The 13,470-nt window shown below is 49.2% G+C and overlaps 5 protein-coding genes across 5 annotated transcripts; 3 read left to right on the top strand and 2 right to left on the bottom strand.

Annotated features, from left to right (window-relative positions):
- Nucleotides 1–672: 672 nt before the first annotated feature.
- On the top strand, nt 673–2,733 carry J4E82_009464 (uncharacterized protein; the record flags this gene model as incomplete). The annotated part of the gene is made up of 2 exons (XM_051735688.1): nt 673–1,202; nt 1,260–2,733. 2 exons carry the CDS (start codon nt 673–675, stop codon nt 2,731–2,733), a joined length of 2,004 nt encoding a protein of 667 aa, XP_051584559.1.
- Nucleotides 2,734–3,233: 500 nt separating this feature from the next.
- J4E82_009463 (uncharacterized protein) lies at nt 3,234–5,361 on the top strand (the record flags this gene model as incomplete). Its single annotated transcript, XM_051735687.1, has 2 exons — nt 3,234–3,502; nt 3,549–5,361. The coding sequence occupies 2 exons, from the start codon at nt 3,234–3,236 to the stop codon at nt 5,359–5,361; spliced, it is 2,082 nt and encodes a 693-aa protein (XP_051584558.1).
- A 448-nt stretch (nt 5,362–5,809) lies between these two features.
- J4E82_009462 (uncharacterized protein) lies at nt 5,810–7,913 on the bottom strand (the record flags this gene model as incomplete). Its single annotated transcript, XM_051735686.1, has 2 exons — nt 5,810–7,114; nt 7,170–7,913. 2 exons carry the CDS (start codon nt 7,911–7,913, stop codon nt 5,810–5,812), a joined length of 2,049 nt encoding a protein of 682 aa, XP_051584557.1.
- A 2,754-nt stretch (nt 7,914–10,667) lies between these two features.
- On the top strand, nt 10,668–11,186 carry J4E82_009461 (uncharacterized protein; the record flags this gene model as incomplete). Its single annotated transcript, XM_051735685.1, has 3 exons — nt 10,668–10,742; nt 10,792–10,944; nt 11,001–11,186. The coding sequence occupies 3 exons, from the start codon at nt 10,668–10,670 to the stop codon at nt 11,184–11,186; spliced, it is 414 nt and encodes a 137-aa protein (XP_051584556.1).
- A 1,112-nt stretch (nt 11,187–12,298) lies between these two features.
- On the bottom strand, nt 12,299–13,141 carry J4E82_009460 (uncharacterized protein; the record flags this gene model as incomplete). The annotated part of the gene is made up of 1 exon (XM_051735684.1): nt 12,299–13,141. One exon carries the CDS (start codon nt 13,139–13,141, stop codon nt 12,299–12,301), a length of 843 nt encoding a protein of 280 aa, XP_051584555.1.
- Between the last annotated feature and the right edge of the window lie 329 nt (nt 13,142–13,470).

The raw sequence follows: 13,470 nt of genomic DNA, 5'->3' as shown, positions 1-13,470 counted from the left end.
TTCACACGTTAACGGGGGATTGCTCAGTACATAGAGAGGCCATCAAGACACAGTGGTATATCCTATACAGGATAGTCTTTTCTAATTGTACGACTACAATCTCGCACGGTGGCATAACTGTTCCAAAAAGTCACACTTGGCAGCTTGGCACGGAACTAAACATCCGGCATAACTACCTATTTTGTTCCCACGAGTAGGTATTCGTCGAACTAATCCCTATCAAGAATCTATTTTCGCCAAGAAGGAACGTGATCAAGCAGAACTCGCATGTTTCATACATTGAGCGTGTACTCAGGTGTGCTCTGATTTGTGATCAAATGAGTAGACAACTATCCAATTTCTGTTTGTATACGTGGAGTGATCGCTCTTGTTGTAGAATCACGGCCAAAACTTGTCCGATGACCCAGGAATCCGCCCGCAGAAAGTGCAATAGTACCCAGGTAGCGGTGTTAAGGAGTGCAATAGTATCTGGGCAGCGGTGTGTTTGTTCGTCCGTATCGTTGTCTGTATTGTCGGTGCTCGTTGTCAAAGATGTGAAATACTCATTATAAGAGACCATGATTTTTGCTTAATTAGAACCGCATCCGCCTGCTCTCATATCTCTTTCATCACTCATCTCTACTGTTGTTCTTACATCATTTCTAAACCTCGAATCAGCTTGTGGCAGTAACTATGCGGTTCTCCGATCGTACCCACGGTGCGCTAGGCCTCAGTGCCGCTCTGTTCTTTGCTACCATTAGCTCTGTTACTGCCTTATCCCAAGGATCAAATGATACCTACGACTACATTGTTGTAGGTAGTGGTCCAGGCGGTGGCCCGCTGGCTGTCAACCTCGCCAAAGCCGGTTTCAAGACTCTGTTGCTTGAAGCTGGCGATGACGAGAGCGCCGAAAAACGAACGCAAGCTCTCGCCCTCTCGGAAGTGCCTATTCCCGCAAACCTCGGCTGGTCATTCTGGGCTCGCCATTACGATGACGACGAGCAAACCAAGAGGTATCAGCGACTCACTTGGAGACTTCCAAACGGAGACCTTTGGGTTGGTCCCGGTAGTTCTGCCCCGGCTGGTGCAGAAATGCTCGGTGTCCAATATCCTCGCGGTGCTACCTTGGGAGGTTCGACTCTGGTGAATGCAGGGTTCAACATTCTTCCCAGTGAACGAGATTGGAGTCAGATCGAAGCCCTTACTGGCGACTCTTCTTGGAAGTGAGTCACGATGAAACTTAATACTTTCGGAAACAGATATTCTGACGTAAACATTAGTCCCGAACGGATGAGAGAGATCTTCGTCAAGACAGAGAAAAATTTGTATCTTCCACGCGGAACACCTGGACACGGATTTGATGGTTACCTACAATTAAATGAAGGGAATGGAACGGTATTCACTACCTCGCCTCACTCGTCGGAGATATACAGATCTTTAGTGTCCGAAGTTGGACAGAATCCTGATGAGCTGGAACAACTCTTCGATACGGACCCTAATCAGCTACGCTCGGACAGGGACCAAACCGTTGGCCTTTTTGGAGGAGTTTTTCACGCCAATAGAACTTGGGGTCGTTACAGCGTTAGAGACCATGTCCTCACTACTCTACGTGCTGTCGATGCCACCGGAAGGAAGAGGTATCCGTTAGAAGTTCGATTGAACTCTTTGGCCAGCAAAGTACTCTTCGAAGATTCCGTCAACGGAAATGCTCCCCGCGCGATTGGCGTCGAATACCTTGAAGGCAAGAGCATCTATCAAGGAGATCTGCGTTACAATGCATCAAACGATGCGATTACCAAGCAAGTATATGCCAACAAAGAGGTCATCGTTAGCGGAGGAACGTTCAACACGCCTCAACTCCTTTTGTTGAGTGGTGTCGGTCCAGCTGCCGATCTAGAAGCACTTAATATCACAGTCGTGGCGGATCTTCCTGGAGTCGGACGTAACATGCAAGACCACAACGAGATTGCCACTATCGGGCTCGCTGCACAAAATATCAGTGTCGATGGCGGTTCAGGGTTCCCTCGATCACAGTGCACACCTCGTGCCCCTAACGACCCGTGTTACGATCTCTGGCAACAAGGACATGGCCCATACGCCGAGGGCAGCATCATGGGAAGCATGTTCTTTTTGAAGACGAACCACTCTAGCACTGGCGAGCGCGATATCGGCATGTGGTCTGGACCTGTGGGTGTTCGAGGTTTTTGGCCTCAAACCCCGAACCAGTCATTCATTGATCCTCCTAACACGTTTGGATTCCACACCGTCCATATGCACGGCAGCAACCGCGCTGGCTATGTGAAGCTCCGGTCAGCCGACCCAACGGCTCAACCCGAAATCAACTTCCGTCACTTCTCCGACGAGGGCGCAGACCAGGATATCGCTGCCATCAAGGAAGCCGTAGCGTTCTTTCGACGAGTCCATGCTGGTGTGGCAGCACCCGTTGGCCCAAATGAAGTCATCTGGCCTACCTGTTCCGGCAGTGTCAGCGCTGACGGCAGTTGCTCAGATGAAGCTAATGACGAGCAATTCATTCGAGATAACAACTATGGTCATCATGCCACGAGTACCAGCTCTATTGGATCAGACGACGATCCAAACGCCGTTCTTGACTCCAAGTTCCGTGTTCGTGGCGTGGAGGGTCTTCGTGTTGTCGACGCAAGTGCGTTCCCTCGAGCTCCAGGTGCATTCCCGGTTCTTGCGGTGTTTATGCTTAGCGAGAAAGCAGCACTTGACATTCTCTCTACGCAGTAGAAGAGCTGAAGGTGCTGGTTGGGAACAAAGTGTTGTAGTGGGGTATATCGGAGTTTCCCATTGGAACAGGTGCTTCATGTACTTACCTATATCTATAAATAATACAAGAAGCGACTGAGCTACTTGTTTACTCGCTATCGCATGTGAGCGTGTGATGTGGCTGCAGTGTTTCCTCCTTGGCTCAGTTTAATTGGGTATGTTAGCGCCATAACGGGCCTTTTCTGGTGAAGAGCTGAGCTCGTGAATCGAAGTATATATACACCCATATCTGTCCTTCTTTATTCCTGTCCCTTATCCCACTATATCTGTTCTGCTGGAGCTTTCCCTAGTGTCTCTGCTTCTGAAAAACCACCGTGTCACAGTCGGCTCGAGGCTTCTTCCATCAGCGCGTTACTACAACACCACGCTCAAGAAGCTGCCTGACTTTCATATCGTAAGTCGCAACCTGATGCATCTAGCAGGTATACTGATCCAATGGCATAGAACCCGTACCACACCACATGGGCGAAACCTCAGTCCGCGACGCACTTGTGGCATTTGCCGCGGAGCGTGATTGGGAGCAATTCCACACTCCGGAGAACCTCGCGAAAAGCATATCGATCGAAGCGGCAGAGTTGCTCGAGTGCTTCCAGTGGAGCGCAGACGCTGAACCGAAGCGCGTGCGTGAGGAACTTGCAGACGTCCTCACGTATTGTCATCTGCTCGCTATTCGCATTGGAGCCGATCCAGATCAGATTGTGCTAGAAAAGCTCGAAGTCACCCGCAAGAAGTACCCCGTAGATAAGGCCCGAGGTGTTAGTACAAAATATGACAAGCTTCCAAATAGCTCGGGTTGAGTTCTCCAGACCTGCCGTTGCTACGTGGAGGTCGCAAGATGAGAAACATGGGAACTGGCCTGTGGTATATGTGTTAGATGACCATGGCTACCCAGGCGGGAGGAATTCAAATAGTGTACTGAGGGATATCTACGTCGGAGAGTCGCTCAACGCTGTCAGTCGATTACGACAACACCTCGAAACACCAGCTAAACAACACCTGAAAAACGCTAGGGTCATTCTGCATGAGAAATACAACAAGTCAGTCTGTCTAGATTTGGAATCCTATCTCATCAGGATGATGGCCGGTGACGGCGCGAATCAAGTACTTAATCGGAACAACGGCATTACCGACGCGCAGTACTACCAGAGAGAAGCATATCGCGCAGGATTTCGCACTGTCTTCGAACAACTCAAATCTGACGGAGTGTTCACTCGAAGTATCCCAGAAATCGAGAACAGCAGTCTCTTCAAGCTTTCTCCTTACAAAGCACTTACGGAAGATCAAGCAGATTCCGTCGAAGAGATTCTTACCAGGTTCTTTGTCGATCTGTCAACGGGCGGGAGAAGCAAGATCGTAATACAAGGCGATCCAGGTACCGGCAAGACGGTCGTGGCTATATACTTGATCAAACTCCTTGTCGATATTGCAGCCCTCAACTCACTTGATGATCTCGACAGCGACTCACGGTTCTTTGAATTTTTTACTGCAGCTAATCAGCGTCTCCTCCAAGATTGCAGAATTGGGCTGGTTGTTCCGCAGCAGTCATTACGCGGTACAATCAAAGATGTTTTCCGAAAGACGCGCGGGCTCCATTCGGACATGGTCATGACACCTTTCCAAGTAGGAGAAGCAGACGGCATTTTCGACTTGCTGATAGTCGACGAGACCCACCGACTCAATCAGCGCGCTAATCAACCATCGGGGGTACTTAATGGGAAGTTTACAACCATTACAAGGGAGCTTTTTGGCAGCGACGACTTTAGTAAGACGCAGCTTGACTGGATCACGGCGAAGAGCAGGCAGCAGATCTTTCTTCTAGATGCAATGCAGAGCGTTCGACCAGCCGATCTTCCACAAGAGCTGCTCTCAGGTCTCGTTTCCGATACGCGTGCAACGGGCCAGCATTTCCAGCTCCGCACTCAGATGCGCGTACAAGCGGGTTCGGATTTTGTGTCTTACATTCGATGGATCTTTGATCCCAACCCCCTCTCAGTCCCGCGAGCACGATTGAGTCTCGGAGAATACGATTTCCGCGCCTTCGACACTGTTGAAGAAATGCGTGATGAAATTTTCCAACGGAATGCTGAAGCTGGACTTTCCCGCATGGTTGCAGGCTATGCTTGGGAGTGGAAGACGCAAAAGGACAAGACGGCGTTCGATATTGAGATCGGTGACACGAGACTCCGCTGGAACAGTACGCCAACAGATTGGGTATCGTCCGAACATGCGCTGCAGGAAGTAGGGTCGGTGCACACGGTGCAGGGTTATGATTTGAACTATGTTGGCGTCATAATCGGGCTGGACTTGCGCTTCGATCCGGCCCGAAGGCGGCTTTATGTCGATCGTGATTCGTACTTTGACAAAAAGGGCAAGGAGAATAATCGCGCGCTTGGTAGGAAATACTCCGATGACAACTTGCTGCGATTCATAACTCAGATTTATGCTGTGCTTTTGACACGGGGCATTCGCGGTACATATGTGTATGCATGCGATCCCGGCTTACGAGCATACCTCTCCGACTTCATTCCATCAAGTTCGGGAAATCCTGTCAACTCGGCTCTTAACTCCGACAGCTACCAGATTATCTAAGAAGTAAATATAATAAATTACCTAAACTTCTAGAAAGGCTAGGTAGAAGATTAGCATAGTAATCTCTAAAAGAACTCTTAGTGTTATTTGAGAGGGTGCGCAGTGCCAATATTAGCAATCTAGCTAGTTGGCTATGCATGCATAGTTGATCGAGTTGAAACGAATACATTCCTAAACGTCATTCTTCCGACCGAGGGCTGCGCATTGAGGAGTACAACAAGGCATAATGAAAAACCGCGATTCTTGCATACAAGCATATGCACACCATACCAAGCCAAACGGTATTCGCTCTTACGGCCTTTGGTGTGGAAGTAGCTCGTGCATCAACTTTCCCATCCGGTTTCTCAGGGTGGCAGGGTGTAGAGAAGCACATTTCGTGGTTGTCATTCCCTATAGTTTGTGGGCTATGGTGTACATGGAGACATAGTGCCGTGATGCTCTTTATGTTTCATCTAGGCGCTGTCGCTCTCCGTCGTTCATCGTCACCACTGTGCCGAGACTGGGCAATCTCAGGCATTGAGTTATCCGAGTGATGAACGCAGATACTCGGCACCCTAGTTATCAACTCATCTCTTGGGTAGTCGAGATCGCCATACTCTGTGGGACTTTGGGATATAGCACTTGTTGAGCCAGATACCGCAACGCCTGTGTCCAGCATGCTCGTGTCCAGTGGTTGTAGCTCATGACTGAGCCAGATTCTCTTTTGGTCGCGCATAGACAAATCGATCTCACTGAGCCTCGCTCGAATCTCGCTCGCTCCAAGTCTTCGATTGGGGTCCTGCACAACAACTTCTTTGATGAGGTCGACACAGGAACTTATCCAATGGTTGTTTTCCGGAATACGCTTGTCTCCATGAGCTTCGCTTGGTAGCTTCGTGAGGTGGTTAAGAAACTGGGGCTTAACATCCTTAGATTCGTGGTCGTAGAACCGGTGGTCTTGCGGCTCCCGTTGACCGGGCTGCTCACTTTTTCCAAGTGAATCGCGGAATTTTTCAACCAGCTGACAGTCCAACTTAACAGCATAGGTGACGATCTCAGACAGAACGCATCCGAAAGACCACACGTCAGCTCTTCTACAGTCTACTAGTTTTGGGGTAGTCTGGTCCCACTCTGGTGCCGTGTACTGGCCCGGGTCCCGTGTGGGCATGGCATTTGACACAGAGGGAGGCCTGTCAGTCCTATGGGTCTTCTGTGGATTAGAAGGACTCAGTGCAGCGCTATCTACGCTCAAGTGTTTGCTGTGGCTAGCATATGGTCGCTTGAGCTTAACGACCGAGAGTCCAAAATCGGCAAGCTTCCACTGTCCGACAGGGAACCTATCCTGCCTGTTGGTAGTCTCGGGGTAGACCACTAAAATGTTTTCCGGTTTGATGTCGTTATGGGAGAGTGATACATGGGACTCAGCGAAAAGTCGGTTATGAAGATAGTCCAATGCGTCGGCAAGATTAACGCTCTCTGAAATCAGATCGCCAGGCCACATATTTGCAGAATCTGTTCTTTCAGGGCCTGCTGTTGCATGGCGTTTTTCTCTCAGACTTCGAGGCATGTTCGTCAGGAAGACATTGAGGTCGTACGCGGCCAACTCGTAAACGATATGATAGACATCGCCCTTAGTCGATTGTTCAACCATCGTGACGATATTGACCATGATTCTTTTGTGATCACTGAGACATTCGCGCAGTTCTTTCAGGTTTTTGAACTCGTCTTGGCGTGCATCTACCCCAGACAAGGTCTTAACGGCGACAGCTTTGGCCTAGCGGGATGGTTAGCGAGGCATGAGAGGCCCTAGACTGGCAGTAGCAACTCACTCTGGAGTTGACAGTGTAGTCTTGATATTGTAAGAAGCCTTTTGCCACTGTTCGCTTCTCGACCTTTCCAAAAGCACCCTGCCCTATGGACTCAGGGTTATCGACCCAGGGGAGCCGCTTTTCACTGTGCAGTTTAAACTCATCTTCTTGTTGCGGAATCCGAATCGGACAAAAGGCGAATTGTGCTGCATGAAAGTTGGATCCTGTTACTCCACCCAAGAAATCCTCCTCTTGCAATTCCTCTAGATCAAAAGGGAGATGCTTATCTCGCCGGTCTACCCCATTAATGAAGATAGTGTGAAACTGGTCCCATCTGCCAAAGTCGATACGTATCAAGACTGACATGATCTGAACGAACTGATCCATGAAGTCGTTTCTTTCCCATGCCAAGTCGTACCAGACTTGGCTCGTGTAAATTCTGCGATAATGGGTGCAAGCCCAGAGGCGTTTGACCTCGTCAGGGAGTATTATGGGCTTGCCTTTCTCGCCGACTTCGTTGGATTTCAATTCCTTGAAAAGTTCGTACTTTATCTTTTCGATGTCAACAGATTCCCCATCGGCTTGCAGTGTGGTGCTGATTTTGTCGTCTGCGTCAAGTTGTTCTTGATCGCGTGCTTTGGTGGACTTCGGCTTTGCCTTCCTAGGATCGCCTAGATGTTCTCCATTTGGTAGGGGGGGTACGAGCGCTTCCTCTCCATTGGGTATATCATGCTTGTTATGCAAGCTTGAGAAACACTGGCCCATGTTGAAAGATAGTGAGGTAGTGCAGACCGCAGTTGAGTAAGGATTGACCAACTTAATGTATCACTGCGGCAGATTCAGGGAACGTGCGTTCTCTCCAAGTCTTCATCTCGAGGCTGCGGTCATAACGAACTATCAGCTGCCATTTTCGTCCTCTGCTTTACATCGCCACGATACGAATGCTACTCAAGCCAATCACAAATAGCGGCACAAGCATCTGTCGCCTAAGTTATCGCCCTTCACCATGGACTCTGCCTCCACGATAAATCGTGCATTGAGTGTGGTGGGGGCCATCGCATACCATTAGCTGCGACTCAGCCTACAAGGCTCTGGACGAGGTACTGGGCCCGGTGACAGGACCCACGGCCGCCGGAAATGGAAAGCGCGTCGCAGGCTACGTGAGCTGAGAACGCCAGAAAAAAGCAAATATGCAGCCTGCTGCACATTAGCCAATCGCGACAGATAGCCGCCCGCTTCTCGCTGCAGGCAAATGGTTCTATCTCATGCACAATTGAAGCACAAGCGACAGGACCATCAGACGGATGAGGCTCTGTTCCTCAGGTTTGACATAAATGCACTCATTTGGCTATCCAAGGCTGATTCTCTTGAGAGTCAGTAACCCGAATCAGCCTTGTCCAATCGTTCATCCACAACACTTCCTGCTGACCTTCAAGCCCCAATCAAAAGGCTGAGATGGCTCGTCAGCCTAAGCACAATGTTGTCGAAGAGAAAACATCGGGATATATAACACGAAAGAAGCTGGAAGCGTTCTTACAGGAGAGATACCCAAATGTCTCATCTATTGATGAATTCGACATCAAAGTACGTCTCACCCCATAATAGCATGTATACTTACAAGGCTGAATAACCAAGGAAAAACGTGATAAGTGGGAATTCTATGCGCCGGACGAGATCCCCGAGGTACGGACACGTGCATTCCTCCGTAGCTGTTAACACGAGTACTAACGACGTGACATATGAAGGCAGACCTCCGGTGAGCCTTCTCGATGAGACTCGAACTTCCAACTGATTTGTGCAGAGCTTTGAAGAAGAAGGAGCGATGAACGAATGATCTAAAGCAATAAGCGAATGGGCTGGTCATAGATCTTGGCGCTACGTCACCGATAGCTACGTAATCTATTGAATCTTGTTCAATTCACCAATCATAAGTTGTAACCCTTCACCGGAGTACCACACTTCTTGTAAATCGTGGCTACGAGAGTCGCGTTGTCCTATACAAGATACGTCTTTTGGCGCGGTGTCTTGTGACGAAAACTATGAAACGCGTCCTGCGGTCAGGCTCAGGACAGCTGTACACAAAATGCGATCTTGCGTCTTCTTGACTGGATCTTGGGATGGAAGGCAGACTCACAAACGAGTGACAGGTCAGCCTATCCTTTCGCTAAGGAACGATCAGGGCGAGATCATTACTTTTGCGTGGAGGCAAGATCACGCAACCGTCCATTGGCTGAGGCTGCATGCGTAGGCTTACACTGCCTCAGCCTTGTGGAATGGCGCGTTCATCTCATTAGCCTCCGGGTGCCCCTCCACGGAGACGATGATAGTTCAGTTGCTTTCACCCGTTCTCGTTATGGAACTGCCATCGGATTTTGCTAGCAGAAATGCATATTACGACGACTGGGAAGTACCACTTCAGCGGATATATGCCAACCAGAAACAGCTGTTTGACGATATGGGACCATTCGACGTGCGCCTCCTTCGTATGGGTAAGCTGGTATCCTTGCGTATACCTATTTTGAGAGAAATATACTCATCAAATGCAGATAGACAACAAGATACAATCTTACGTCCAAAAGCGCTGTTCGAGCTTGGGGAACTCCTGCAGAAAACTAGCGGCGATGGTTTCCGGATTCTGTACGTGCCCGAACACTAGAACCACAAGAAGCTAACGTGAAGCATAGTTCCTTCTGCCAGGAGTTCTCGTTGTCGCCCTTGATGTGCTCCAAGGAAGCGATGCTGACAGTAATAAAAACGTGGCAGATTTCCAGCATGTTTGTAGATGTCCTCCTAAAGTTCGGTGATCAGCCCCAGGTTTTTCAGGAGTCTTCAGGGTTTCGGCAGTTGTGTCAATCGAGGGATCAGTCGTTTGGTGAGCTCTCATGATACCCTGTGTCATGGTTCTTGGGAACTGTGCTAATGAAGCTCCATAACAGAGTTATGTTACCAGTTCATGTATGTCGAACGGAATGGGAGGCGACCGCCACGAGATACTTGGTCGTTCAGACAAACGGGTGTTATGCATAAATTCTCATTTGAAAGTCGTAGTAGCCAGATTGTTATAATCCATCCCAGCGATGACGCGGTGGCACAGTCAAAACTAGAAGCTATGGCGGAGTCTTCGCATAGAGCACAGTTAACACGACATCCATTGACCGTTCACTTGATAATCATCTGGTCGTATCTGGCGAACTGGCAAGATCATATAGAGAGCCTTGCCAGCGATTTGGAGCAAATTGTAAGCACGTATCGTACCCATATACAGGCAAAGCTCACAAACGACAGCGACGACGCATCGACGTGGCCGACATCTCTGAGCCAGATGCGATCCCTGCTATCAACCCTGAGCGCCTCCAAACGCTTCGACACATCGAAGATAAGATAGTGTGTAAAGCATGCAAATGTCTTCGCAGCAACATTGTGCTCGTAAAGACCTTGATGAGCATCAACACAGCATTTGCGACCAAAATTCCGTCCCTGGGAGAAAGCTCGTATAGCGTGCATCAGGAATTGCAAATCATGGAGCATCGCTTGGAAAGTCACATCAATGCAGCAGAAACACTAGCGCAACGTGTACAAGCAACATTAGGCTTGGTGAGAAAGACAAACTGACAAACACAAGCGATGACTGACTTGTTTACAGCTCACCAATCTTCTCGATATTGGAAATCAGGCAAACTCTAGGGAGATAAGCACGCGAATACTGCGTTTGACACAAGAAGGTGTTGATGATAATGCTACCGTTAAGGTCATCACTGTGTTCACATTGATATATCTACCTGCTTCGTTCGTAGCTGTAAGCTTGTTCTATCCTCATATATGTGCTTGATAGTTTCTAATCTGCGTATCTAGTCGTTCCTCGGCATGAATGTTTTCGACTTCAAAAGCGAAGACGGCTCTTTACGGGCAAGCCCACAATTCTGGATCTACGTAGTAACGACCGTGCCATTGACGATGCTCACCGTTGGCGCATGGTACCTGTACAAGACCAGACATAACAAGTTGAGGAAGGCAAAATCGTTCGCCGAGAGTGTTTGAACTGTTGCAATCTTCTGGCGGCCTACGGAATAATCCGACCAAAGGACACTACCTCAAATGCGAGCTAGATTTTACTTAATCTTTTGTTACAACCGCAACATAATCAAAGCCTTTGTCCGGGTCGTACCTTATCATGCCGGAATGGGTTGATATCGTACTCTTCTCCTCAAGATGTCGAAGGTGTCTGATTCCCTGAAGTGCCAGATAGTCCCTGAAAATAGCAACAATGCGATCGCTATTCCTTGTGCGGGAGCAGCGAGTATTCCTCGAACTACCAAAACAAGGCTGATGAGTGTAAATGATAGCGGGATGCCGATGAAGGCTTTGTAGGGTCGATGGAGATGAGGTTGCTTCACACGCATATGAAGAAGGCCCATAACAGCGAAGAAGAAGAAGACGTACTCCGCTATACCTGTTTTCGAAGATTCGTCAATAACCTTAAATTGACACCAATGCGGTGCAAGCGTTAAAACTTACCTATGAACGTGACAAGAGCGCTGAAGGTACCAACTAGTATGTATACTATTGTGAGGCAACCATTAAAAAGCATAGCTTTGCTATGGGCAGTCAGACTATATTACGGAAATGGTTGCTCATTGTACTCACATTGGAGTTTGCCAGAAAGGACCCTCTCCGAAAAGACTCAGTAGCTTTGAAGACAGGCTACAATCTCGAGGAGCGTCTTGTAGCTGATGATCTTGAGGTTGCCCATTCTGGCTGTGGCCATGTCCTGGAAGTAATTTCGGGAGATAGCCCTTATTCACTGCACTGATCGTGAGTCTCGCACTTGTAAACACGTTGATGTTAATTGACCCGAGGCAAGCAACGGAGATGAGCAAAGCAAAAATTACGGCACCGGACCTGCCCAAAACATTTTGGCCGGCCGTCTGCATAGGCGTATGTTAGATCAGAGAATTATGTGCCGAACATACGAGTCTCGAGGCACTCACCTCCGCGACTGTGTCGCTGGCTCCAATCACGTTCCATGGTATCAGGATGTAGTAGGACAAGTTGGCGCAAAGGAAGCATACTATGACAGCTGGGACCGCTGTGTGAATCGCGGCAGGCAAGTCCTTGGCTGCATCTTGCATCTCGCCTGCTACAATGTTTGCCTACAAGTATTCGTCAGTGCGCGCGATTTGAAAGCCTTTCATAACTCTCACATTGTCCCATCCGGCATATGCCCAGAGTCCGGCGTAGATCGCCATTGTGATTTCTCCAATCTTGCTCCATTGAGAAGCACTGTTCCAGTCGATGAATGAAAAGTCCTCTCCTTCATTGCGATATTGAAACCAATTCTTCGTGATCCAGTCGCGGTTGGGCGTATCTGTCCCTACGTGAAACCCAAACACGATGAACACAAGACAGCACACCAATAGCAACGCCACTGTGAGCAACTTGATGATGAGGAAAACGTTCGCAAGACGAGAAGTTGCTCTGGTACTGATTGAATTAACAAATATCATCATTGCCAGAGCCGATGTGGCAATGATTTTGTTTAGCCAGAATGGCTCTTCGTCGTTGGCTGGCAGAAAAACCTCGGTCCAGTACTTCGCGCATATGATGCTCAAGATGGCCATGGAGGACGGCTTGATGGCAAAGATCCATATCCAAGATGCAAGAAATGCCATGTAAGAGCCGTACATCTCGTGGAGGTACTCCTGTAGGCCGCCATTCACAGGCATGGCCGCACCTAATTCAGCAAAGGACGCTGCTCCAGCCCACGCAACTGCGCCGCATATTGCCCAGATGATAAGCGATGCGCCCGGCGAAGGAGAGTGATTGTTGACCTGTGATGGAGAGGAGAACACGCCAGATCCAACCTGAAGGCTCACAAGTAAGGTGAAGGCGTCGTAGAATGTGAGTCGTGAGGCTGTGGACGGTGGGTGCTGATCCTCCAATGACCCTGAGTCGCCGCTGTCAGAAGAAGTCGTGATTTCTCTGTCGATGTCCATTGCGCGGTGGTTTCGATAATTGTGGTTTGTTGTGCTAGATTGCCAACTAGATGGTAGCGTGGAAGGGATCAGCCGCTCGGGGCGGGACGCAAACCAGGGGAGTCCGCGATGGACCCACCGGCGCACCTAGCGCTGCTCGCGTAGGCCATCAGATCACAGCTGACAGCGCCAACCACCTCTGAACAACGTTCCACTCAGAAGGCCAAATCCCGCATTACCGGGATATCGATAAGATATGTCAATACCGCCTCGTCCACTCATGCCGCGCGTCATGCGCGTTGTTCGAGCACCAGATTCCCTCGAGCATATTCACGAACTCATTGCTCATC

This window comes from Alternaria postmessia (genome assembly GCF_024291825.1).
Source record: "Alternaria postmessia strain BMP 2775 chromosome Unknown scaffold_91, whole genome shotgun sequence".
Lineage (NCBI taxonomy): Eukaryota > Fungi > Ascomycota > Dothideomycetes > Pleosporales > Pleosporaceae > Alternaria > Alternaria postmessia.
This window is presented reverse-complemented; position numbering and strand designations above follow the sequence as displayed.